Source organism: Pseudonaja textilis, chromosome 18 (genome assembly GCF_049901715.1).
Source record: "Pseudonaja textilis isolate UNSWEBS1 chromosome 18, rPseTex1.2, whole genome shotgun sequence".
Classification (NCBI taxonomy): domain Eukaryota; kingdom Metazoa; phylum Chordata; class Lepidosauria; order Squamata; family Elapidae; genus Pseudonaja; species Pseudonaja textilis.
In genome coordinates this window covers 8,015,295-8,042,673 of record NC_142007.1, presented here as the reverse complement: position 1 = coordinate 8,042,673, position 27,379 = coordinate 8,015,295, and the positions used below count along the sequence as shown (strand labels likewise).

General features: G+C 48.7%; 2 protein-coding genes across 2 annotated transcripts in view; one reads left to right on the top strand and one right to left on the bottom strand.

Moving 5' to 3' along the window:
- The window catches only part of LOC148124493 (G protein-coupled receptor family C group 6 member A-like), a 393,462-nt gene that overhangs the window by 275,252 nt on the left and 90,831 nt on the right, over positions 1–27,379 (bottom strand). The window lies entirely within an intron of this gene.
- Positions 97–27,379, top strand: PLOD1 (procollagen-lysine,2-oxoglutarate 5-dioxygenase 1). Its single transcript, XM_087914823.1, has 19 exons — positions 97–501; positions 1,992–2,083; positions 3,043–3,176; positions 5,258–5,421; positions 6,422–6,534; positions 6,956–7,019; positions 9,843–9,940; positions 13,499–13,600; positions 14,909–15,040; positions 16,000–16,121; positions 16,929–17,033; positions 18,169–18,294; positions 18,672–18,813; positions 20,792–20,905; positions 21,797–21,862; positions 22,061–22,165; positions 22,980–23,126; positions 23,395–23,520; positions 24,836–27,379. The coding sequence occupies exons 1-19, from the start codon at positions 423–425 to the stop codon at positions 24,989–24,991; spliced, it is 2,187 nt and encodes a 728-aa protein (XP_087770949.1). The 5' UTR covers positions 97–422; the 3' UTR covers positions 24,992–27,379.

Sequence of the window (27,379 nt, the reverse complement as noted above, 5' to 3'; positions counted from 1 at the left end):
ATTCCTACCTATGTCCTGCATTCTTACTCATGTTTACACCTAATACCTATTGTCTCGTAAGCGATGTGACAAATCAAAATAAATCAAAATAAATATCCTCTGCTAATTCTTCCTTTCTGCGGGGGGTGGACAGCAGGCTTCGGATCTTGACCCAATAGAGGAGGAGGAGGAGGAGGAGGAGCGGAAGGGGGATACCCAAGGATGGGCCGGACGGAAGAGAGGAGCAGAGGGAGGAGGAGGAGGAGGAGGCCTGCCTCCCTCCCTTCCACCCCACACTTGTGGGGCGGGGGGAGGCGTGTTCATTGCGTGGCACATCAGCCCCCGGCTGGCAAGGAGGGGCTTCCTGAGCAAAGCCTTCAGCCTTCCCCCCCCCTCCCAATAGCTGGCTACCCAAAGTGGGGTCCCTTTCTTGACGTCTCCCCATGATGTCCCCTTCGCGCCTGCTGCTCCTTCTGCTTTTCCTAACAGCCCTGGAGGGTGGGAGCCACTCAGCAGAAGACGGTAAGCTAAGGAATGTGTGTGTGTGTGTTGTGTTTGTGCACACCCAAGTTTCTTGCAGTGCGCTCTCTGCAGCCATCCCTATCCCTGGCAGAGAGGGATGGTTGAAAAGTTTAGGGAAAACTTTTGTAAGTTTTCTTTCTCCAAAAACTTCCAAGGGGCCTTTTTTTTTCCTCTGGGGAAGGGGAAAGGATGAGAAACAGTACGCCTTACTCAATTTATTTTATTTGTTTGTCAAACACGTACAAGGTAACAAGTATAGGTATGAACATAAACGTGAAGAAAGGAAGTAAATACAGATATAAGACAGGGACGGTGGGCACGCTGGTGCCCTTATGCGCGCCCAATTTTATACTTGTCCAATTTTATACTTGCCCAATTTCACTTAGGCTGGTCTCTGATCGTCAGAAATATTTTATTTGCACACTTGGCACAACACCATCGTATGCGTTTTCTTTTTAAAAAATCTCCCTTTTTGCATTTTTTTTCCCCTTTTCTCTCTCTCAAAAAAAGGTGTTTTTTTTTTTTTTTTACTATCCTAAGTTGCACATTCTTGCTTGGTTTGGCAGATGGGGCATCTGTCTTTAAGTCTGTGGCAGCAAGAAATCAGGAGGAGATTCTTTTCAGACAAACAGATTTTATTCCAACGTGTCAGCTTCCGTGAGGTCCAGATCACTCCTCCGATGTTTGGGCTCAAATCTGTGTTGCTAAATTGCGGCGAATGGCAAATTAAATCGCCTCGATCCTCAAAGCGTGGGAGGGAATCTTCTGCAAGCAGCAAGGGATCTTCTCTGGATATAAATCAGGATATAATCTTTCCCTTCTCCACCAGGGCTAAAAATTGCCCTTCCGGCATGCTTTTGATGTGGGGTCTGCAGGAAGCTTCCGGGGTGTGTGTGTGTGTGTATGTGTTTCACACAGGCCTGAATGCATCTGAGCTAGCTTTCATAAATGAAGGCTGCCTCCCATATTTTCAAAAGGTTTTCGGCATGCCGTTTTGCCCACCAATGCCAGCAGAAACCTGAGAGGGGTTATCGTTATAAATTACATTTCAGCTGCTTTGCTTTTCCTTGCAAGTCAACTCCAGGCCCGTTTTGTGACGTGCGAACAGGCTGGGAGAGAAAGATTCAGGAGAAACCCATTTCTGACTCATTAAAACTCACGTCCCACACGTCTTGGAAAAAAATCAATATTTAGCGCGGGGGGTGGAAATATTGTTTGAAGGCTGAGCTATTTGTTCATTTTAAAAAGACTGTCTTTCCCGCTTCACAAATAGGAGGCTTTTAAAGAAATGGGGAAAGTCTACGAAATAAATCTGAGAATCTTTCCATATTCACAGCCTGGATTTTTACAACTGAGTTGTGCCTCTTGAGAATGCAATATTTTTTTTGTTTTTGTTTTTAAAAGTCGCAGCAATGGGGGAATGCAGGAATTTGTACCAATTGCTGATAATTTAGGAAAATTATCTTGATTCTTTTTTTCTGTCCATCTAGACAATTTATTGGTCTTCACTGTGGCTACCAAGGAGACTGAAGGCTTCAAGCGGTTCAGACGTTCAGCCCAGGTTTTTAACTACAATCTCAAGGTAGTGCAAATAACTAATTTGAACATAGATTCCTGGTTGTTTCGAGACAAAATCCAATTCCTAATTCAAAACTCCCTGCATTTGTTCAAATTTTAAAACTCGCCCTTGAAAAAGTATGGGAGAAAATTATACTGCATAATTTCTTAATCTCTCTTTCTCTCTCTCTATATATATAAACGAAATACCACTCACGCATCATCACAAAATCTCCAGAACCGTAAAGCCTACAAACTTGAAATTTGGTAGCTATCTTCCTCTTGGCTTCTAGGTGGTCACTAAGAAAAGATTTTTTGAAATGACTATCAGAGCATTAGTATTTCCTATATTATTATTATTAATGTGCTCTACTCCCCTCCCCACCTGAAAAGAAATCTCTTCCAAATGCAAAACACAAGCAGAGGAGTTTCAGTTTCAGAGCACCAAGCAGCTGTAGTACAGAACGGTTGAGCTAAGCCACGCCCAGGCTCCTTGCTGTCTTCTTGCTCACACAGCAAATACTCTTTCACTTTCCAAACAGCCCTCAACTCTCTCACACACTGACAGGATGCTAGCCAGATGAATACTGATAGATGCTGGTAGGTAGAGGCACAATTTTTCCCCCTTATTTTCCTCCCCCAAAACTAAGCCCAGCCACATAGTTTCGTAGCAAAGCACGGGTATCCAGCTAGTTTCAATTAATGAGTTTGTAATAATGTTAGCTGTTTCTACAGCTGTTAGTTGCTAGTTATTTTTCTTTATTGAAGCCCCAAAGCACAAACATTAAGCGGATAATATAATAATTTTTGAATCTTATCATTTAGATTGTAAATGTCTGCAAAAAAAAAAAATTCATCCAGCACAGCGAAAGTCATTTGCTAAATAAGATATTGTTAGTTGTTCCCTTCAGTTCAGTTTAGAGGGAACGAAGCACGAACAAAGTGGTTTGAAACTTCTCCCAAAATCTCCTTTGATCCGTCCAGGTCCTGGGACTTGGCGAAGAATGGCATGGCCGAGAGGACCAGAGAATAGCAGGTGGACAGAAGATCCGACATTTGAAATCGGCTTTGGAAGCCTATGCGGACAAAGAAGATTTAGTGATCCTTTTCACCGATAGGTAATTCCTGCTTGAGCTGGGACCGTGGTCGCCAACCAGTGGGCTGGGGCCACTGGTGGTCCATGAGAAAATTTTGGTGGACCGCAGAGAAATGTCCCCACCAAAGCAATTCATCCAGGCTGTGAGGGAACACAAAGCTGCACCGCCCACATGGCCCGCGGGAACACAAGGCTTGTGTCACTTGCATTGCAAACAACATGAGGTAGTTAGGGGAGGGGGGTAAAGGGTGGAGGGGGGGAACTTGCCCCACTCACCTCACACACCTGGCCTGGCCACTGGGCTGCTTCTTTCCGCTTCTTTCTTCCTCTGCTTTTGGCTGCACGCAAGGAAAGCAGCCAAAGTCTTTCTTTCTCTCCCCGCAACTCTGCCAGAAATGAGTCTTTGGGACCCTGCAAGGCCTCCTGCTCCAAGAGGCTGCGCCAGCATGACAAGTCTCACAAAGACTCATTTATGGGGGAGTTTGGGGGAGAGAAAGAAAGACTTCTGCTGCTTTCCTTGCATGAAGCCAAAAGTCTCTCTCTCTCTCTCTCTCTCTCCCCCTGAAAATGGAGCTGGAGATGGTATCCTGTGGTCCCAAATAAAGAATGATTGACTGGTAGGAAAATGAGGTGGAGAATTTTCCTGCAGACTGTTTTAGGGATTTTCCCAGGGTCTCTGATCCGCGGGATTTAAAATGATGAGTTTGGTGGTCCCTGAGGTCCAAAAGGTTGGCAACCCCTGAGCTGGAAGATTCTCTGTGCCTCCTGTAACCAGGAGGATCTGGATATGGATAGTCCTCTACTTAGGACCCCAACTGAGCCCCAAAATATCTGTTTGTTAAGGGAGACATTTGTTAAAGTGAGGTTTGGCCCATTTTACGACCTTTCCCGCCACCGTTGTTAAGCGAATCACCACAGTTGATAAGTTAGGGACGCAGCTGTTAAATGAATCTGGCTTCCCCATGGAGTTTGCTCATTGGAAGGTCACAAAAAGGGAATCACATGACCTTGGGACACAGTCATAAGTCTGAACCAGTGGCCAAGCATCTGAATTTGAATCATGGGGATGCTATGAAGGTCCTAAGTATGAAACATGGTCATAAGTCGCTTTTTTCAGTGCCATCGTAACCTTGAACGATCGCTAAACAAATGGCTGTTAAGTTGAGGAAAACCTGTATTTTGGTTGCTGCTTAACTATGGTTTGTTGTGCTAATTGCATTGCAAACTGTGGACAATTAAAGTTCATTTAAATGAGAGTGGGGCAGCTGACAACATCAGAATCTCCATCTTGGAGAGAAAAAAACAACACTTGGAATGCAAAAAATAAAGTTCTTCAAATTGAGAGGTTTCATTTGCTCCGACTCAGGCAATTTTTTTGATTATTCCCTGTTTTTTTCTTTGCGGGATAAACTTCCTGTCATGCCCCTGTCGGAATCTGATTCAGAGGGGGAGGCCAAGCAGCTGACAAGGAGTGGGAGTGTGGCTCAGTTGGCTGGGGAAGAAACTGGGGAAGGGCAAAGTCAGGCTGGGCAGAGCAGGAGAGAGATAGAAGAAGGGAGAGGGAGCACCCCCTCTTCATCCTGCATGCAGGGAGGAATGGAGAAGGGAGCAACGTGAATTGCATGGCTTACGGGGGAGGAAAGGGCCCTGATTCCCTTCATTAGCTGCAGCTGGGAACACGGTGTTTAAAAAGGGAAGCTGCACACAGCAACGTTGGAAGCAAATCATGAATTTATCTGGTATCATCGAGGCTTATCTGGGTTCCTGGCATCTTCCCAACTGTGTGTGTGTGTTTTGCTGGTCTTTCAAGTCTGCAATTCCTTCTGTCCTGCCCTGTCAAGTTAATTACTGCAGCGTGGTTTGTGTGGATATTTAGTTACAGTTTGTATATACTTTGTTTTCGGACTGAATTTCCTCCACTTAAAGACTGTTCCTGGGAGAGTTTTTCTCCAGCTGAAAGTAACCTGGACATGGGGGGGCAAAGTTGGGGGTAATAAAGGGACTCTTCTTGCTTAACTGACTGTGTTGCCTTTGTGCCGCGCCCCTTTGGGTCATCACACTTCCCTTCGAATATCTCTCCTCCTCCTCCTCCTCCTCTTGCAGCTACGACGTCATCTTTGCTTCAGGCCCTGCGGAAGTCCTGAAGAAGTTTAAGCAGGCCAAGTCAAAAGTCGTCTTCTCCTCAGAGGCGCTCATCTATCCAGACCGGAGGCTGGAGGCCAAGTACCCAGCGGTCCAGGAAGGGCAGAGATTCCTGGGATCTGGAGGTAAGGAAAAGGGGGAAGATGGAAGCCCTCAGGAGCAAAGAGAAAAAAAATACAACTTTTTTTTTAATGTCAGCACCAATCCATGGGCCAAGGTGCCCATTTGACCTGAAGAAAGAGAGAGGGGAGCATTTTCAGGCAAACCTCAGCTTAACAACAGCACTGAAAGGGTGACTTACGACCGTTGTGACTTACGACTGTTGCAGCGTCCCTGTGGCCACAGGATCAAAATTCAAACGCTTAATAGCAACTCGTTGATATTTATGACCGTTGCAGGGTCTCGGGGTTTACGGGATCGGCCTTCTGACCAGCCAAGTCGATGGGGAAGCCACTGTTCCGACCCAGCTCCCCAAATTCGACAAACCCTCCGAAGTTAAACTGGTGCTTCTTTTACGAGGAGGGCCAGAGCCTCGGCCAAAAGTCTTTTTCTCTCACGCGGGCGAACAAGCCGTTTCGTCCGGCAGGGAGATGAATAATTGTCTGCCACACCCAGCCTTTTATCCCCAGAGCAAGGCTGGGGCTTCGCTAGCAGTGGTGGCTCTTCCGTCCCAAGGACCGGCCCATAGATTTCCACTGCTCTCCTCTCCTCTGCCTTCTGCACATCTGTGCATCAGGCACTGGACTCAGCTGTTCCTCCTCTTCCTCATCAGCCACCTCCAGACCTGGGGGCTGTTGACTCTCCATCTGAGGGCTGACAGACGGCCCAGGCTCTGCCCCTCTCTCTCTCTCTCTCTCTCTCTTTCTCTTTGCCAGCTCCATTCCCTCTTTCTCCTCGGAGCTCTCAGGTTGCCCTGATGCTGGCCCTGACTCCCATGCCCCCTCCTCCTCCTCCTCCTCCTCCTCCTCCTCCTCCTCCTCCTCCTCCTCCTCCTCCTCTAATTCGGCTGTTGGAGGGGCTGGTGGCCTAACTGAACAACTGCAGCGATTCATTTAACAACCGTCCCACATAGCGATGGAAATTGTGGCCGTGAGTCAAAACTGCCTGTATTGTCTCCTCCTGCAGGATTCATAGGCTACGCTCCGTATCTCAGTCAGCTGGTGGCCGACTGGCAAGGCCTGGACAGTGACAGCGACCAGCTGTTTTATACCAACGTGTTCCTGGACCCTGAAAAGCGGGTGAGCCCTGAACGCAGACCCCCATGTGTTCTGGGGGGGAGGTCGGGGGGATATTGATAGCTGACCCAAGAAAGGCAGATGTGCAAAGTCTGGTAGGCCCATGTGGTATAAATCAGACCAGGACAGACTTTGGCCTAGTTTCCTAGTTGACTTTTCTGCAGCCAAAGGCTGTTCCTGGGAGAGTTTTTCTCCAGCTGAAGGTAACCTGGACATTGGGGGCAAAGTTGGAGCTAATAAAGGGACTCTTGTTGATTATTTGACTGTGTACACACCCCTTTGGGTCATCACGGGTTCTGCCTTTTCATAAAAGGTGTGAGTCAGAGACGGTGCAACATGGCCATCTTATATGTACCTCTTCCAGCTCTTATCACGCTTGCTGGTTTTATTTTTCCTTTTTCTTCTTCTTCTTCCTCCTCTGCAGAAGGCCATCAATATCACTTTGGATCACAGGTGCCGGATCTTCCAAAACCTTAACGGTGCTATAGGTGAGAATCCATGGAAAGAAAATCCCGCATCCAAAATAAAACGTTGGCTGTCTTTAAGGGTGGTTATCCTCCTCTTGCTGGAGAGCTATAAACCAGCTGCACTGGGCGCCTCTGGGTAGGTCCCCAAGGCCGTTGACCTCTGCCACAATCACTTCTGTGGTTTGCCAAGCAACTCTGGTTGGAGTCAAACTAAACAACTTCCGTGTAAAAACAGAGCTCAGGCAGCCGGTGGCCCCAAAACACAGCAGCTGCAACCTTGTTTTACAATTGAGTTTGCTTTATTGTCATTGCACATCGTAACAACAAAATTACATACCAGTGTACTATCGAATTCAACAGAGCTCTTGCCCTGGGATAGAAGCTGTTTTTCAGCCTATTTGTCCTTGTTTTTATTATTCTGTACCGTCTGCCAGATGATAATAGTTCAAAAAAAAAAAAAAAAGTGTGTGTGTGTGTGCCCAGGATGAGATATGGATCTTTGAGAATGTTTTGAACTTCCTTAAGGCAGCGGGAGCTCTAAAGCTCTTCCAAAGAGGGGAGAGGGCAACCCAGGATCTTCTGGGCCATGACGTTCACCCTCCTATCTGCCACTGTGCAATTGGTAAACCATACACAGGTGTGCAGTCAGTTAAGATACCCTCTACAGCGCAGCAGTAGAAAACTACCAGCAGTTTTTCATTCAGTTAATGGAAGATTTGGCATGACACTCTCTCGCTTCCTTAGTCTCGCCTCCCCTTCCTGTCGGTTTATTTTATTAAGATTTAATGAAGGTCTTTAAGAGACTTTTTTTAAAAAGATGAAACTGTGGGGGGGGGGGGTTGCTCCTAAAATATACTTCTATTGCAGGGGGTGTCAAACTCAATTTCATTGAGGCTGTGGTTTGTCAACCTCATAAAACATTCCTATGCCTGTTTTAGTAGTTGCCATTTAAAAAAAGGGGTGGGAGAGACGAAGGAAATCTGGAAAAGCAGTGCAGCAGTTTGGAAGCGGACGTACATTCCAACTCTTCTCTTTAAAAGATTGTAACTAAACTACCAGAGCTTTTGCCCACGAATAGGTTTAATTGGAGAAGGTGATTGATGACACCCAGCCTGTGAAGGTGCTCAATTGGAGAATCTGGTTTATGAGACACCCAGGGTGGAGAGGGGGAAACAGGGTCACAGAGGACTGTAAATGACCTAGGCCAGAGTTGGCTTCATGCAGGGCAGGGCCAGTATGTCGCCTCTAATGGATCCTTTGAAAGTTTTTTGAAGTTTGGCTCGAGAATCATGATTCAATTAGAGCGGTTGCTGGAATCCTGACATGGTTGACCTCGGGGGTAGTGGGTGGGTGTAGCCAGCTTGGTGGGCATGGGCAGCTTCACGCCACTCCCCAAACTGCTGGCATGTTTCCTCTTTCCATTGGGTAGACCGGACCGAAGCCATGCTGGCCCGATGTTTCCTCTTCGCAAAATGGGCCGAAGCAACGCGGGTAGATTCGAGTAGACCGGGATGGACCCGTGAGCCAGATCCGACCACATCACAGGCCGGATCTGACCTGCAGGCCCTGAGTTTGACACCCCTGTTCTATTATATTGAGTGGGAAAGGCTATATCTTGGCTTGGTGTGGAAGTTTTCTAAGGATACGGCTACTTTGAAAAGCTTGGATGGCCTCCATCCCGCTTAGCGGAGACTCCTGGCCTGAGATTTCACCAAGCGCATACTTTACTAGAGCAACAAATGGTTAGTGACAAAGGGAAGCAGAGTCTGGCGAATTGGCATGAAAACTTTACCCTTAACTATTCCTTTTCCCCTGGCCACCCCCACTTAATTATCGATCAGTGTCTCATTAGCAATGCTTATTTTGTTTTGGGAATGGAGACTCGGTGTGTCTTCTCCATCTCTGCATTTGTCATCCCCAGTCGGAGTCTGAATCTGAGGAGGAAAACGAACACCTGACAGGGAGTGGGAGTGTGGCTCCATTGGCTGTGGAGGAAACTGGACAAGGGCAAAGGCCAGCTGGGCAGAGCAGGGAAGAGGTAGAACAAGGGAGAGGGGGTTCAGAGGAAGACCCAGGCCCACCCCCTCTTCATCCTAGGGCACGCAGGGAGGAACGGAGAAGGGAGCAACTTGGGTTGCGTGGCTTACAGGGAAGGAAAGGGCCCTGATTCCCTTCATTAGACACACCTGAGAATGAGAGTTTAAAAGAGATGCATGTTGAGTGCGGCAGCTGCTGGCAAACGTGACTTTATCTTGTGATGACTTTGCTTATCTGTGTTCCTGGTGTCTTCCCAACTGTGTTGAGTTATTGCCATGCCTTCACGTCTGGAATTCTTGCTCCTACCCTGCCAAACTAATTACCTCAGTTTGGCTTGATTGGACTTAAAATTACAGTTTTTGTTGACCATGTTTTGGACTTCATTCTCTGCAGCCAAAGGCTGCAGAGTTTATCTCCAGCCCAGAAGGTAACCAGGACATTGGGGGCAAAGTTGGTGCTATTAAAGGGACTCTTATTGCTTATCTGACTGGGCTGCCTTTGTGCCAGGCCCCTTTGGGTCATCACAGCATTCTTTCCACGGCCTGGAGCTCTCCTTTCTTGCCCAGCACAGCTTGGATCCCAGACCGTCCCCCCTTTCATCCTCCCGCATTCCTATTCTTCCTCCCTCCCCCTTCGGTGCCAGTGTCAGGCTGGCAAGTTGCAAAGCGAAGCGAAGCAAGCAGAGTGGCAGACGTAACAAGCTGGTCAAACTTGATTAATTTCCCCAAACCATTCTCTCCCCTGGCGTACATGTGAAAGAACCTTATTGTTGTTTCATCCCGTTTCTCTGCTTCTTTGCTTCCGAAGACGAAGTGGCTCTGAAATTCGAAAACAGCCAGGTGAGAGTGCGGAATCTGGCGTTTGACACCCTCCCGGTTGTGGTTCACGGAAACGGACCCACCAAGGTAGGCCAAATCCCGGCTGCTCCCTGGAACTAGGAGGACCTCAGGGCCCACCAAGCTCATAATTTTAAATCCTGCGGACCACTGGTATGAATTTTGACTGACGGGGGCTTGCTGACGTTGGTGGGAAAGTCGGTCCCATATCCCTGAGCTTCAGGAGTCACAAGACTGGCCCTTTGGACATCCCGGAGCAGCTGCTCCTCCACCCGGGTGCACCGGCCGGCCACGGACTGGAGCAGCTGCTCTGGAATGACCAAAGGGTTAATTCAAGCATTCCTGTGACTCCTGCGGCTCTGGAATATGGGACCGACTTTCCCACCCAACATCAGCAAGCCACCCCAGGGCAGATTTCCCTCCCCCGCCATTGGTCTTACCTTTCAGTTCCAGCTCGCGTGGCTCTACTCAAGGTAAGGTTTGCGCTCGGCCGAAGGGTGGGGGCCAGCAGGTGGGCGGGCCATGTGGGCAGCGCAGCCTTGTGTTCCTGCATTAATTGCCTGGATTAATTGCCTTGGGGGGGACATTTCTCTGCGAACCACCGGTTGGCGGCCCCTGGTCTAGGATGTATATACAGGTAGTTCTCTACTTACAACAGTTCATTTAGTGACCTTTCAAAGTTACAATGGCTCTGGGGAAAAAAGGGGGGACTTAAGACCCTTTTTTCACGGCTCCAACCGCCGTAGCATCACCACCGTGATCAAAATTCAGACGCTTGGCCACTGACTCGTATTTATGATGGTCGTAGCGTCCCGGGGTCCCCGTTTGCAACCTTCTGACCATGGGGAAGCTAGATTCACTTAACAACCATGTGAGTAATCTTAACAGCTGAACCACTGTGGCAAGAAAGGCCATAAACCGGGACACGAGACCCACTTACGTCTCACTTAGCAACATAGGGCTGATTTGTGGCTGTAAGTTGAGGATGACCTGTTCCCCTGGTCTTTCTTGCCCCGGATCAAAGCTTGGTTGGGCTTTGGTTGTCCACCTGCCAGGGCTGGAAATTGTTAAGGAGATTCAGGATCGACCTCGGTGGCAAAACAGCTGCTTAGCTGAAGGAGGGAAGGCAGCCAGCCAGCTTCACTTCAGCAACTCCACAGCAACAGGGACCCAGGTGGTGTGGAAAACAATATTATGGTGTCCCAAAGGTGCTTTTTTTCCCCCAAGAGGTGACTGAACTTCCTTGGTTTTTTTTTCTTTTGAAGACGTTTCACTTCTCATCCCAGAAGCTTCTTCAGCTCAGACAGAATAGTGGGGAAGGGAAGGATTTATATTCCTTGCAGACAGCTGGTCATTGGCATCCTTTTAGAGCAGGGGTGTCAAACTCACGGTGTCAGGTGTGGCTCCATTCAAAATTCAAGAAAGGAAGCCTTAGAGCAGGGGTGTCCAACCTTGGCAACTTTAAGACTTGTGGACTTCAACTCCCAGAATTCCTCAGCCAGCAAAGCTGGCTGAGGAATTCTGGGAGTTGAAGTCCACAAGTCTTAAAATTGCCAAGGTTGGACACCCCTGCCTTAGAGAAAAGGACTTTTACTGAATGTGAAGTGGTAGCAACAGGTGAAGTGAATTTTAATGTAGAGAAAAGTAAAGGCCTACACTTAGGCAAAAAAAAACCCCACATATAGACTGGGTGAAACCAAGCAGTAACTGTGAGAGGGATCTCGGAGTCTTAGTGGACAGCCAGCTAAATAGGAGCCAGCCATGTGCAGCAGCAGCCAAAAAAGCCAATGCAATCCTAAATTGCATTAAGAGAGGGATACAATCGAGATCAAGGGAGGTACTAATACTACGCTTTATAAAGCCTTAGTAAGGCCACACCTAGAGTCCTGCATCCAGTTTTGGTCACCACACTATAAAAAAGATGTTGAGACTCTAGAAAAAGTGCAGAGAAGAGCAACCAGGATGATTAGGGGACTGGAGGCCAAAACATATCACAAACAGTTTCAGGAACTGGGCCTGGCTAGTCTAGGGAAGAGAAGGACCAGGGGAGACGTGATAGTGGTCTTCCAATATTTGAGGGGCTGCCCCAGAGAGGAGGAGGAAGGGGTCAAGCTGTTTTCCAAAGCTCCTGTAGGCCAGACAAGGAACAATGGATGGAAACTGAACAAGGAGAAATTTAACCTGGAAATAAGGAGAAACTTTCTGACAGGGAGACCAACCCACCCATGGAACAGAAGTTGCCTTCAGAAGTTGTGGGAGCTTCATCCCTGGAGGCTTTCAAGAAGAGATTGGATTGCCCTCTGTCAGAAATGGTGTAGGGTCTCCCGCTTGGGCAGGGGGGGTTGGACTAGATGACCTATAAGTTCCCTTCCAACTCTGATTATCTGTTATCTGTTACGAAATACAAGATCTGAGGCAAAAGGTATGGAAATCACATATAGAAAGTTACCCCGTGTCCCCACCCCCAACAATTCAAAGTGGACATCCCATCCGAGGTGTGTGCATAATGTCAGGTGGGTTACATCTTCAGGTGGCGTCTCAGACATCAGGTATGCCAAGACGGTTGACCTTGGCCCAGAAAAGATAAAAGGGGCTGCATCTGTGCAGTAAGCAAGCAAGTTTTACAATTCACACAGCTTCAACCTCCAGCACCCTTCCCTCCACTGGGCCCAATTATTCCACCCCACCACCGTTTCTTTGGCAGCTGGAAAGAGTCAAGTGGAAGAAGGAATCTTGGAGACCGACACCTGGCTTGTCGGCAGATGCGTCACGTGCTCCCCCCCTCAGTTTAGCAAAGGGGGGGGAAGTCCTGATATGTCAGGTCCCACCGTGATGACATGAGTTTGACACCCCTGTTTTAGGGGGTCGTGGAGGCCACTTGGAGGTTTATCTGTGTCCTCAGGGTCACTTGAGTAGTGTCAGTGGTTCCTGTAGTCTGCAATTTCTTTCCTCTGGAAATCCCTTCCTTCTTCCGCACCATTCCAAGGGTGTCCATCCCAAATTGTATAGCAAAAAGTCTGCAGAGATTATCAGTCATCCAAGTTATGGTTGTCCCAAAGGAGCTTTTTTCCCCCCAAGAGGCACTTGGACTTTTTTTTCCTGGTTTTTCCTTGAAGGCGTTTTGCTTTTCAGCAGAGAAGCTTCTTCAGCTCTGACTGGATGATGAGGAATAGAAGGATTGATACTCCTTGCAGACAGCTGGTCATTTGCATCCTTTTTAGAGGGTCGCTGAGGCCACTTGGAGGTTTATCTGTATCTTCAGGGTCACCCGAGTGGTGCAAATGGTTCCTGTAGTTTGCAATTGTTTTCCTCCGGAAATCCTTTCTTACTCCCACATCATTCAGCGATACAATCATTCATTGTATAGCTAAAAATCTGTAGAGATTCTCGGTCATCCAGGTCATGGTCATCCCAAAGGTGCTTTTTTTTTCAAGAGGCAACTGGGCTTTCTTATGGTTTTCTTTTTTCCTTTTGAAGAGGTTTCGCTTCTCATCCGAGAAGCTTCTTCGGCTCTGGATGACTGAGAATCTCCGCAGGCCATATTATGGTGTAGTCAGATTGACCAAGGTTGCAAGTTTTCTGTCTCATCACTGTGAGCACACCTGTGAGACTTTTTCTCTCCCAAAGCTGCAGCTGAATTACCTGGGGAACTACGTCCCTCAGTCCTGGACCTTCGAGACGGGCTGCACCGTTTGCAAAGAAGGCCTGAAGAATCTAAGCGGCTTGAAAGTAAGAGGCTGCGCAAGGCTGGGCAGGAATGGGGAAGGTTTCAAAAAACTGGTTTCTTTCTTTCTTTCTTTCTTTCTTTCTTTCTTTCTTTCTTTCTTTCTTTCTTTCTTTCCTTTCCTTCCTTCCTTCCTTCCTTCCTTCCTTCCTTCCTTCCTTCCTCCTTCCCTCCCCTCCTCCCTTCCCCTCCCTCCCTCCCTCCCTTCCTTTCTTTCTTTCTTTCTTTCTTTCTTTCTTTCTTTCTTTCTTCCTTCCTTCCTTCCTTCCTTCCTTCCTTCCTTCCTTCCTTCCTCCCCCCCCCTCCCCTCCCTTCTTTCTTTCTTTCTTTCTTTCTTTCTTTCTTTCTTTCTTTCTTTCTTTCTTTCTTTCTTTCTCTTTCCTTCCTTCCTTCCTTCCTCCCCTCCCTTCCCCTCCCTCCCTCTCTCCCTCCATCTTTCTTTCTTTCTTTCTTTCTTTCTTTCTTTCTTTCTTTCTTTCTTTCTTTCTTTCTTTCTTTCCTTCCTTCCTTCCTCCCTTCCTTCCTTCCTCCCCTCCCCTCCCTTCCCTCCCTTCCCCTCCCTCCCTCCTTTCTTTCTTTCTTTCTTTCCTTCCTTCCTTCCTTCCTTCCTTCCTTCCTTCCTTCCCTCCTTCCTTCCTTCCCTCCCTCCCTCCCTCCCTCCCTCCCTTCTTTCTTTCTTTCCTTTCTTTCTTTCTTTCTTTCTTTCTTTCTTTCTTTCTTTCTTTCTTTCTTTCTTTCTTTCTTTCTTTCTTTCCTTCCTTCCTTCCTTCCTTCCTTCCTTCCTTCCTTCCTTCCCTTCCTTCCTTCCTTCCCTTCCCTTCCCTCCCTCCTTCTTTCTTTCTTTCTTTCTTTCTTTCTTTCTTTCTTTCTTTCTTTCTTTCTTTCTTTCTTTCTTTCTTTCTTCTTAGTTTAGTTTACCTTATTGTCATTGCACCTTATACAACAAAATCGAACACCATTTTCAGGGCACATCAGGCCGGCCTGGAAATAGCAAAGGACCCAGTCCACAGTACCTCTGACAACCAAAGCAGCTGTTTTGGCCTAGGCGGCCTCCTGCAACACTGCTGGCCAAAACGGCACGGGGGGGGGGCCACACACACATCTGTCCCATCTCCCCCCCCTCCCCGGGCGGCCGGCCTACAGAGGAGAACTACAATGCTGATCCGGCCCTTCAAGAAATCCAGGTTGACACCCCTTGCTATGAAGTGACTATCTTCAACTCACCCAATAGAATCGAATCCAGAGCAACTCTGTGAATTTTTGAGCCTGTTCTTCTTTTTCCCACCCTCCCTCCGCCCTCCCCCACCTCACAGGAAGACTCGCTTCCTCTGACCGTGGTGGGCATCTTTATCGAGCAGCCCACCCCTTTCCTCGACCAGTTCTTCAAAAGGCTCCAGCTTCTCCGCTATCCGAAAAAGAAAATCCACCTGTTCATCCACAATCACGTGAGTCAAGATACCTGGCTGAGAAGGTGCCCAGTCCCCAGGTGTGCCTTGTGCAGAGGGGGGGCGGGGCGTTCTCCTCCTGAGTAGTTGGCTCAGTCTGCGCTGTTCTCGCCTTCTCTCCACTCTCCGTACTCTCGGATCAGGAGGGGACGGTCCTTGCTCATCGCCTGAGCTCTGTCTCTCAGGGTCCCTGCTTAGTCTCTCCTGGTCATCCTGCCCCCACTTCCTCCCTGCCTACAAGCCGTCCCAATCCTGAAAGGCCCCGGCCTGATTGGGCCTCTATTCCTCCCCATTTTCCTCCGAAGCCACCACCTCCTCGATCTCTGTTGGCCGTCTTTCTCCGCAGAGTCAGGCTCCGACACTTTGAGAAAGGGGTTCTCTGCCCGGCGGCTGGGTGGGCGTGGCCACGGTGGGCGTGGCCTAGTCAGCCTCCTGCTCTCCAGGCTCCAGAGGCCTCTGGGGAGGGTGAAAATGGCCTCCCTGGGCTCCGGAGGCTCTCTGGAAGCCGGAAACAGGCCCATTTCCGGCCTTCTTGAAATTCTGGGAGGCCCGTTTTTCGCCCTGCACTTCCTTTCATCCCAAATGGGCCGTGTGGGGACTCCGGGGAGGGGAGAGGAGGGCGGAGCCAGCAAGGAGTGGGATTCGGGGGTTGTCTGAACTGCACCGAATCTTAGCTAGGGCGTCTCCCGAACCTCTGCGAACCCCCCAGCCGCCCACCCCTGCATGACATGGCGCCTCTGGGCCAACTCCCTCCATTCAGCCTCCCTCAACACAGCGGAGGCTTCTTCATGGGGCTAGCACCCCGTTCTGATTTCCACCCTCCGCGCTTTCCGCTGCAGACTCCTCCAAACTCCTCACCCAGAGGGGGCTCCAGTGGCAGATCCATGACCGTGAATGAGGCGGCTTTGCCGGAAGGACCGGCCCCTCGGTAACCCCTCTCGCTTCTTCTCCCGGTGCAGGAGGAACATCACCTGCCTCAGGTGAGCTCCTTTGTGGAGAAGCACGGCCAGGAATATCGCTCCCTGAAAGTGATGGGGCCGGAGGATCACCTGGAGAACGCCGAGGCTCGCCACCTGTGCATGTAAGAAACGCGGAGAGGTTCCCCAAATGCGGTGTCAACTCATAAAATATTTCTCTTTTTAGAGGGGGGTGGCAGTGGAGCAGCTTGCAAAACCGAAACTGGATTCCACAAATGTTTTCAAAGATAACGTTTAGTTTTCTTATTTTCAGCACAGAGAACTTAGCCTGAAACGAAAACCACGCTTATCTGACTCTTGTTCTGTGGTCAGGGACTGTGTTGCGTGCTTTCGATCCTTCCGCTCCCTTTGCGGTTTTTAAAGACGTTTGCCTCTTTTCAGGACAGACATCTGCACAGTCCAACTGCCTCCATCCACATTCCCGAGACGGGTAGTCCTCGGCTTACAACTCATAAAATATTTCTATGGTCTTTTTAGAGTTGTCAACAGAAAGGTGGGGGGGAGGAAGCGGTTTGAAAGAACAGTGCGGCAGCTTGGAAATCGAAAGTGCATTCCATAAATAGTTTTTCAAAGATAGTAACTAGGTGACTGAAGTTTCTGCTGGCAAAATTCTAACTGGAGAGCATGATTGATGACTCTGGGCTATGGATGTGTCCCATTGGAGGATATGAATTAGGATACACCTGGGGTGGGGTGGGGAAACCAGGGTCAAGGGTGACCATGAATGATGTGTCTCAGAGTCAGCTGCCCCCAGGCAATGTCGGCATGTTAACTCCCAATAAATCCTTTGGAAGTTTTGGAAGTTTGGCTGGAGATTCGTGATTTAAATGGGGGTAACGGCTGGACTCCTGACACGCGGTTCTTGTCCCCTTTGGCGAAGGGCCTGACTCGTTGGCTTCCTGCCCTTCTAGGAACCTGTGCAAGCAGAACCCTGCATGCGAATATTACTTCAGCCTGGATGCCGAGGTGGTGCTCAAGAACCCAGATACCCTGCAGATCCTGATGGAGCAGGATAAGTGAGCGCTGGGGGCTGCGCTGTAGGTGGGACTGAGAGGGGAAAGAGGAGAGCCAGCTGTCCGAAGTCTGTAGAGATCCTCCGTTATCCAGATCATAGTTCGTTTATTTATTTGTTTGTCAAGCAAGTATTAGATAACTGGTATAAGTATAAACATGATTATGAGTACATGCAATGGGTACGAATAAAAGGGGACATTAGGACAGGGATGGTAGGCACATTGGTGCACTTAAGCATGCTCCTTTACAGACCTCTTAGGAATGGAGTGAGGTCAACAGTAGACAGTCTAAAGGATGCAGTGGATAAATAGCCTCACTATATAATCAAAGAATGAACAGGCTTTCTTATTTTTGGAAGTGTTTCTAATACCTTTTCTCTCTTTCTTTCTGTCTCTCTCCATTTCTCTCTTCCTCTCTCTCCCTCACCCTCTCTCTTTTTCACACTCTGTCTCTCTCCATTTCTCTCTCTTTCCTCTCTCCCTCTCTCCCTCTCTATCTCTCCATTTCTCTCTCCCTCCCTTTCTCTCTCTGTTTCTCTCCATTTCTCTCTTTCCTGTCTCCCTCCCTCCCTCTCTATCTCTCCATTTCTCTCCCTCCCTCCCTCTCTCTCTTTCTCTCCATTTCTCTCTTTTTCTTCTCCTTCCCTCTCTTTCTCTCCACTTCTCTCTCTCCCTCCCTTTCTCTCCCTCCCTCCCTCTCTCTGTTTCTCTCCATTTCTCTCTTTCCTGTCTCCTCTCTCCCTCTCTATCTCTCCATTTCTCTCTCTCCCTCCCTTTCTCTCCCTCCCTCCCTCTCTCTGTTTCTCTCCATTTCTCTTTCCTGTCTCCCTCTCTCCTCTCTATCTCTCCATTTCTCTCCCTCCCTCTCTCTGTTTCTCTCCATTTCTCTCTTTTTCCTGTCTCCCTCCCTTTCTTTCTCTCCATTTCTCTCTCCCTCCCTTTCTCTCCCTCCCTCCCTCTCTCTGTTTCTCTCCATTTCTCTCTCTTTCCTGTCTCCCTCCCTCTCTTTCTCTCCCCCCCTTCCTCCCTCTCTGTCTGTCTCCATCTCTCTCTGCCTGTCTCCATTTTTCTCTTCCTCTCACTCTCTGTCTCTTTCCATTTCTCTCCCTCTCCCCTTCTCTCCCTCTCTCTGCGCCAGGTTTGTGATCGCACCTCTCGTGAGCCGCATCGGGAAGCTGTGGTCGAACTTCTGGGGGGCCGTGAATCCCGACGGCTATTATGCCCGATCAGAGGATTATAGGGACATTGTCCAGAGGCGGAGGATGTGAGTAGAGTGGTGGACTCAGGCGAAAGGAAGGCTTCCAAATTGGTCCTTGAAACTCGCTCTCCAGAGGTTGGAGGGCTGCGAATCTCAGGGCTGAAAACAGCAGAGGGGGTTCAGAAAGTGCTTACTTCGTGCTCCGTTCCAAGGTGCTTTGACTCGGACCCTGAAGGATCGTCATCTTAATACGATGCTGAGCCTTGTGCATTGAGTTGCATTTTGCGCAGGGTTTGACTCCTGCCCTTTCGAAAGCTCTGTGACAAAAAAAAAGCCAAAACAGGTTCTTTTTTCGGTTCGCTTCATCCTTTTATTATCTGGCCTGGTTCTTTTTATGCCTGATTGGCTCTCTCTCTCTCTCTCTCTCTCTCTCTTTCTCTCAGTGGCCTCTGGAATGTCCCATATGTTTCTGGTGTCTACCTGGTCAAGGGCAGCGTCCTGAGGTCGCAACTTGACCAGCTGGACCTTTTCCACCATGGAAAACTGGATGCCGATATGGCTCTGTGCCATAACATGCGTGAGCAGGTTGGTGCGGGAAAGCAAGAAGCGCTCTGCCTTTATTGGTATTAAATTGAATTCTTTATCCACTCAAGCGTGATGGGACCCACAAAGAACTTGTCTCTGGTGCCTAAGCTCACAGCGTATCCTGTTTCCCCGAAAATACGACTTACCCCGAAAGTAAGTCCTAGCTTGATTTTTACACATGCGCCCAATATAAGCCCTAATTAAGATCCCGCCCACTCCAGAGTGGACAGGTAAAAATTAAGATAGAGTGGAGATGTGGGGGTGGAAGAGCTGCCTAATACTTTGGACAGTTGTAGCCAGGCCTCGCACACCCCGACACCTGCCTCTCTGGCCCATTTCTTCTGCAGCCAGCAAAGCTGGCAAGGCTTTCCTGAAGGCCTCTGGAGCGGATAACAAACTCAGGATCGATCCAGACCTCAGTTATGGCCTGCAGAGGCCTTCAGGGGAGCCTTGCTGGCCGCAGAAGAAGAAATTCTTGAAGGCATCTGACAGCGAAAAGGAGGCCGGGGGCGACATTCGCAAGTGAGGTTAGTCAATGGATGATATCCCCACAAAATAAGACCTGGTGCCTTTTTCGGTGGGAAATTTTTTTTTTATTTTGGGGGCAAAAAAGTTTTATTTTGGGGGAAATACAATACATATAAACAGCAAGTAAATAGGTCATAATCATAGCTCTTTGTGGGCTCTATCCGTCATCAGATGTTGGCGATCCTATTTTTATCAACAGCTGCATGAAAAAGTGCTGCTGAGTTTTGTCCAAACCGGTCCCTTAGATTTTGAAGCCACGATGTTCTTCTTCTACCTGGACCTTTATTGCCTTCAATCTTTCCTTGGAGGATGAAGTGAAGGATGCTGTATTTGTCCAGGTGTTGCATTCACAATGGAAAGCGGGCTGGTTACAATTGCTTTTTCTGCAAAAGGGAATTAGGACCATATTATACAAGGTGCCGATGAAGACAAAGAAAGAGGAAGAAGGCCACAAATAAAATGAAGCCTCGGGGATGTTGGGAGTTATAGTCCCATAATAGAGGAATGATTGAGTCTGTCCTCTGCACCTCTATCACTGTCTGGTTTGGTTCTGCAACCCAACAAGTGAGTCACAGGCTTCAGAGGATAATTAGGACTGCAGAAAAAACAATTACTACCGACCTGCCTTCAGTCGAGGACCTGTATCCTGCACGAGTCAAAAAGAGGGCTGTGAAAATACCCCTCACATCCCGGACATAAACTGTTTCAACTCCTTCCCTCAAAACCATGCCATGGAGCACTGCACACCAGAACAACTAGACACAAGGACAGATTTTTCCCAAATGCCATCACTCTGCTAAACAATCAATTCCCTCAACATTGTCCAACTATTTACAAACTATTTACTACGAGTACTATTCATCTTCTCATCACTCCTTATCACCCATCTCCTCCTACTTGTGACTGTATGACTGTAACTTTGTCGCTTGTATCCTTACGGTTTATATCGACCGTTTCCTAATATGATTGATTGCTTATTGTACTCTTATGACTATCATTAAGCGTTGAAACTCATGATTCCTGACTCCTGATGAATGTATCTTTTCTTTTATGTCTACTGAGAGCATTTGCACCAAGACAAATTCCTTGTGTGTCCAATCACCCTTGGCCAATAAAGAATTCTATTCTGTTCTATTCTATTCTATTCTATTCTATTCTATTCTATTCTATTCTACTCCTATTTCTATTTCTATTTCCATTCCATTTCATTTCTATTTCGTTTGCATTTGCATTTGCATTTGCATTTCTATTTCTATTCTAGTCTAGTCTTGTCTAGTCTAGTCTAGTCTAGTCTAGTCTAGTCTAGTCTAGTCCATTCCATTCTATTTCTATTTCTATTTCTATTTCTATTTCTAGTCTGTTTTTATTCTATTCTATTCTATTCTATTCTATTCTACTCTACTCTACTCTAGTCTATTCTATAAGGGTTTGTTTGGTTTTTTTTCTGCAGGGGGTGTTCATGTTTTTGACAAACCAGCAGCTGTTCGGGCACATCCTGTCCTTGGAGAATTATCAGACAAGCCACCTGCATAACGATCTCTGGCAAATCTTCAGCAACCCGGCGGTGAGCAGGCTTACTTTCTCTGGAACCTGAGAGCGAAACAGGTGTGGGGTGAAGTGGGGGCCAGTTTGAAAGGATTAAAAAAGGGGGGAGGATTGTGTTTCTTAGGGGGAAAGAATTTGAGAACAAGGGCTCACCCAGAAAGAGAGGGGCAGAGGCTGAAAAAAAGACCAGGAATTATAGATGTTGGGCGACGCCGTCTCTCAAAGCAGATGTTGTGGCCTGTCGACCGCTGGCCCCTTCAGCCACCGAATCAGAGGAGGAGGAGGAGGAGAAGGCATGGGAATCAGGGCCAGCATCAGGGCAACCTGGGAGCTCTGAGGGAGAAGAGGGAATGGAGCTGGCAGAGAAAGAGACAGAGACGGAGAAGGAAGAGGAGAGGAGAGCAGTGGAAATCTATGGGCCGGTCCTTGGGACGGAAGAGCCACTGCTGCTAGCGAAGCCCCACCCTCGCTCTGGGGATATAAGGCAGGGGGCGGAGATGAATAGGTGTGGCAAACGATTCATCTTCCAGATGAACGGACTTGTTAGCCTGCGGTGAGAGAGAGAGAGAAACGTTTGCCGGGGCTGTTGGCGCTACTAATTAAAGGAATCTTTGAGTTAACTCAGAGGATTCGACACGTTTGGGGAGCTGGGTCGAAGCAGCAGGTTTTGGAAAGGAGGAGTCAGAAGGAATTGGAGCCAAGAACAGCTGGGAAAGAGGAGAATGGGGGAGGGGATTTTTGAAGGGCAAATGGTGCATTTACAACTTCCAGTTTTGAATCCAGCTCCCAAAGTCTCAAAAGAGGGTGGATTTGCCAGAGAGGGAGTCCTTCCTTTAGGGGAAAGAAACAACAAACCAAGCATCCTACCCCGGTTTTCTTTAATTTTCTTCTTCTCTCACACACAAAACAGGACTGGAATGAGAAATACATTCACCCAAACTACACGGATGCCTTAAAAGGCAAATTGGTAGAAACGGTAAACCAGTTTTCTTCGTTGCAAGTAGAATTGGGCGGTGGGAAGTGGGCAGAAAGGAGAGAGAAAATGAGGGCTGGAATCCCACCCCCTAAAATAAAATAAATGAAACATAATAAAAACAAAAACAAAACATAGAAATTGCTGCAGGATGGTGCAAAGTAGCCCCAGGCAGCTCTGAATTTTTATCCCTTCTCAAAGCCCTGCCCAGATGTCTACTGGTTCCCGCTATTCACCGACGCGGCTTGCGACGAGCTGGTTGAAGAGATGGAGCACTTTGGCCAGTGGTCCAAGGGAGACAACAAGGTAAGGTGACCCCTCACAGGTGCAGCTCATCCAAGGGAGATTCCGGATCCTTCCTTTCCAACGGATGTCACTTCCTTAGCCGAGTCACCTGCTGAGGAACGTTTGCCAGGAAGCGGCTGGTTTTAAAAACAAACCGTAGTTTTAAAACAAACCATGGTGTCAGATCTGTGTATCTGCCATTCTCCGATGGAATAAAGGGGTGGGGTTGGATTTGATGCATTTAATTCTTTCCCTCTCTATGTAGCATAAGTGTCCTCTTTTTTACCTTGTCTTTTGTATAACCTTTTACACGATTTATAACCATTGCCTGGTGCCCCAGATGCCTGGAAACTTCTCACCTCTTGAGGGGAGGAGGGACCACGGGGATTGCAGTGCCGGAAAATAGCCTGAGAAACTTTTCTTATCTGCTTTCTCGGAGGTGCTGGTAAAATAACACCTTCACACCTGCGGATTAGTGGAATCCACATCGGACTGTTCGAAGGGGTTTCTCATTCTCTTTATCTTAGTTCAACGGTCCCCAAACTTGGCAACTTTAAGACTTGTGGATTTCAACTCCCAGAATTCCTCAGCCAGCAAAATTCTGGGAGTTGAAGTCCACAAGTCTTAAAGTTGCCAGGTTTGGAGACCTAGTTGCATGCCCTGCGGGAACTCAGATCCTGCTTTGAATTTTGACTTGCTTTTACCTCCCTTCAATAAAAAGATTCCTTTTGAAATACAAAGTTTTCAAAAGTCTACACTTATTTTTTGAAGGGGGGAGAGGCTCGTTGTTACATGTAGAGCAGCTACCGGCTAACTTTACTCACTGTTTTTATAGGACCAGAGGATTTTAGGGGGCTATGAGAACGTACCCACCATTGACATTCACATGAACCAGGTCAACTTCGAGCGAGAGTGGTACAGATTTCTCCTGGATTACATCGCACCCATCACGGAGAAGCTCTACCCAGGTTACTATACCCAGGTGGGTTCAACTTATACAGGCTGGGATTGGAAACTCATGGGAGAATTTGAACTGGTGGCCTTGGAAGACCCCAAAATGAAGGACTTTGAGGGACCTTTTGGGGCAGGCCGAGAGAAAGAAGAAAGTACGAGGCCCACAAACCCCCCAAAAGCAGCCATCACTCCTGGATAAATCCTTATAAGCATTTCTCTAGCTCACTTGCAACTGATGATGGCTTGTGGAAGAATTCACAAGCCATGGTTTGGCCCAGCCTGTTTCTTTTCTACAGACCCAGTTTGAGCTCGCCTTCATCGTCCGGTACAAGCCGGACGAGCAGCCGTCCCTGATGCCGCATCACGACGCTTCCACATTCACCATCAACATCGCCTTGAATCGCGTGGGGATCGATTATGAAGTGAGTGTTAAGAACTTTAGGCCAGCTTGAAGGGGGGGTAACATGGCTGAGTCCGTGTAGGAGGGAGATGGAGAGGCAAAAGAGGGTGGACTAAGAGGGTTTGGGGGTTTTCCCCCGTCTCTGTGCTAAGAGGGCAAGGCCAGCACTGCGGAGAGGGGTGGGGTGTGTGTGTGTGTGTGTGTGTGTGTGGAATATTTGCAAGGCATATTTGATCTTGGCTAAGTCTTAGAAAGCAAGGAGGGAGGGAGGTGAGAAAGGGAGAAGGAAGGAAGAGAGGAAGGAAAGAAGAAGAGAAAGAAGAAAAGTTTATTACAGAGGGTGCCGGAAGGGAGCGAGGAAGGAGATGAGGAAGGAAGGAAAGAAGGAAGAGAGGAAGGAAGGAAGGAAGGAAGGAAGGAAGGAAGGAAGGAAGGAAGGAAGGAAGGAAGGAAGAGAAAGAAGAGAAAGAAGAAAAGTTTATTACAGAGGGTGCCAGAAGGGAGGGAGGGAGGAAGGAGATGAGGAAGGAAGGAAAGAAGGAAGAGGAAGGAAGGAAGGAAGGAAGGAAGGAAGGAAGGAAGGAAGGAAGGGAGAAAGAAGAGAAAGAAGAAAAGTTTATTACAGAGGGTGCCAGAAGGGAGGGAGGAGGAAGGAGATGAGGAAGGAAGGAAAGAAGGAAGAGAGGAAGGAAGGAAGGAAGGAAGGAAGGAAGGAAGGAAGGAAGGAAGGAAGGAAGGAAGGAGAGAAAGAAGAAAAGTTTATTACAGAGGGTGCCAGAAGGGAGGGAGGGAGGAAGGAGATGAAGGAAGGAAAGAAGGAAGAGAGGAAGGAAGGAAGGAAGGAAGGAAGGAAGGAAGGAAGGAAGGAAGGAAGGAAGGAAGGAAGGAAGGAGAGATAGAGAAGAAAAGTTTATTACAGAGTGTGCAGTGAGGGACGGAGGGAGGAAGGAGATGAGAAAGGAAGAAGGAAGGCAAAGAGAAAGAGAAGAAAAGTTTATCACAGAGGATGCTGGGAGGGAAGGAGAAAAGGAAGGAAGAAATAAGAGAAGGGAAGGAAGGAAGGGAAGGGAGGGAGGGAAGGAAGGAAGAGAGGAAGGAAAGAAGGAAGGAAGGAAGGAGAGAAAGAGAAGTTTATCACAGAGGGTGCCCCTGCAGGATTCCATCCTGGAGCCGAGGCTCGCTTGAGGCAACTGCCGAGGGCCTTTTGCAGTGTGGCAACTGGATCCCCTGGCAGGCAGGCAGGCAGGCAGGCAGGCAGGCAGGCAGGCAGGCAGGGGAGCTCCAGGTCACTGCAACCTGGTCTGGGAAGCTCCAGACGGTCTTTTCTTCCCCTGCAGGGCGGGGGCTGCCGCTTCATCCGTTACAACTGCTCCATCCAAGCCCCCCGGAAGGGGTGGAGCCTCCTGCACCCGGGCCGCCTGACGCACTACCACGAGGGCCTCCCCACCACCAAGGGGACTCGCTACATCGCTGTCTCCTTCCTCGATCCCTAGCGCCACCAACAGGGAGAAAAACCAGGGGGCGGGTAGTCGATCCTGCTTTTGCCAACCCATTTCCTGCCCCCCTCCCCCCCATTTGGCTGCACCTTCCCCCCACCCCCGAGGGAAGGAGTGCTGGACTTCCAGAAGGGGTCATTTTGACTGGAGGCCGCTTGGTTGCAAGAGAGATGGCCTAGATTCAGTAGGACCCCTTGAAGGTCTCGCGGGATCCTGTCCATCCCCAACTCCAGCCAGCCGGAGCCGCCTGACCCGCTGCCTTCCGCCAGCGGAGACCAGCGCCCACCTTCTTTCTACCTGCCTCCTCGGGGGAAGGAGACCTGCGTTTCCACCTTTTTTTCCTTCCAATGGAGGCGGCTAAGACAGGCCAGGACCCAAGAGGGCACATTCACACGTTTCCTCTCCTGATGGAATAGAGCAGGGGTGTCCAACTCGATTTCACTGAGAGCCGCACCAGGGTTTTCGTTGGTGCGCATGGCCAGCTTGGCATCACTCGTGTTGGGGGCCACCTGTGGTGGCCAAGGGCTAAGGCAGGACTTCCCTCAGTCTCATTACACTCTCCTTTCCTTCCTTCCTTTTCTTCTTTTTCCTTCCCTCTTCCTTCCTCTCTTTCCTTCTTTTTCCTTCCTTGCTCTCTTCCCATCTTCCTTTCTTTTTCTTCATCTTTGCATTCCCTTCCTTCCTTCCTTCTTCCTTTCTTCTTCCTTCTTCTTTTTCTTCCTTGCTCTCTTCCCATCTTCTCTTCTTTTTCTTCATCTTTCCATTTCCTTCCTTCCTTCCTTCCTTCCTTCCTTCCTTCCTTCCTTCCCCCTTTCCTTCTTTTTCCTTCCTTGCTCTCTTCCCATCTTCCTTTCTTTTTCTTCATCTTTCCATTCCTTCCTTCCTTCCTTCATTCCTTCCTTCCTTCCTTCCTTCTCCTTTCTTCTTCCTTCTTCTTTTTCTTCCTTGCTCTCTTCCCATCTTCCCTTCTTTTTCTTCATCTTTCCATTCCCTTCCTTCCTTCCTTCCTTCCTTCCTTCCTTCCTTCCTTCCTTCCTTCATTCCTTCCTTCCTTCTCCTTTCTTCTTCCTTCTTTTTCTTCCTTGCTCTCTTCCCATCTTCCCTTCTTTTTTCCTTCGTCTTTCCTTTCTCCTTTCCTGTCCCTTCTTGGATACTTAAATGAAACATTTCTCTTTTTGGTTTTAGTTTGTTTTAATAGCCCTCTGCCAGCCGAAATGGGGCAGCCCCAGCTCCCTCCCCTGGCGCCTGGGGGCCTCCCCGTGCCCTGCAACAGCCTCCTGCAGCTCTCTGCCAGAGAAAACAGAGCATGGGAGGTCGTGTTCTGTTTTCATGGGCAGAGGCATCGCGGGCCGGTCCTTCGCTGCTTCCAGGGTGGCCCTGTGAGCTAGATCTAAGCACCCCGCAGGCCGGGTTTAGCCCGGAGGCCTTGAGTTTGACACCCCTGGAATAGAGCCTCTTAAAACCCATCACTGGAAAGTTTACATGGCACATGGGGTCGGTTGCTACAAAAGACTTGGAAATAGGATCCCTGATCTGACGCAGTTTCCCATACAACAAATCCCCTGAACTCAAACGATTCCTTTAATTAGGAGCGTCGGCAGCCCCGGCAAACAGTTTCTCTCTCACTGCAAGGTAACGAGTCTGTCCGGCAGGGAAATGAATAGTTGTCTGCCACATCTTTGCATCTCCGCCCGCTGCCTTTTATCCCCAGAGCTAGGATGGGGCTTCGCTAGCAGCGGTGGCTCTTCCAGCCCAAGGACCGGCCGGCCCATAGATTTCCACTGCTCTCCTCTCCTCTGCCTTCTGTGCATCTGCGCGTCAGGCACTGGACCCGGCTGTTCCTCCTCTTCCTCATCAGCCACCTCCAGACTTGGGGGCTGTTGACTCTCCATCTGAGGGGTGACGGACGGCCCAGGCTGTGTCTCTTTCTCTCTCTCTCTCTTTGCCAGCTCCATTCCCTCTTCCCCCTCGGAGCTCTCAGGTTGCCCTGATGGTGTCCCTGACTCCCACACCTCCTCCTCCTCCTCCTCTGATTCGGCTGCTGGAGGGGTCGACAGGCCTCAACACTCCTTCAGGAGGATAATAAAGAAAATTCGTCGCATCCCTTGTTCATCCTAGCTTTATATTTCTAGGGGAAGCCGGGCAAGGGGAGCAAAGCCAAGCATTTTTTTTTTCGGGAATGCCAAAGGCCCCAAGGGCCCCAATGCCAAAGCAGAGAGCTTTCTATCTGTGTATTTATTTAAAAGTCACACACACACACACACACACACACACACACACACACACACACTTCTTCAGGCACCTGCTTCTTCTGCACAAGTTGTACAGATTTTGCTGGGAGATATATTTTTTTTTTACAATCAACATTAAAGAGTTTTATTTTCA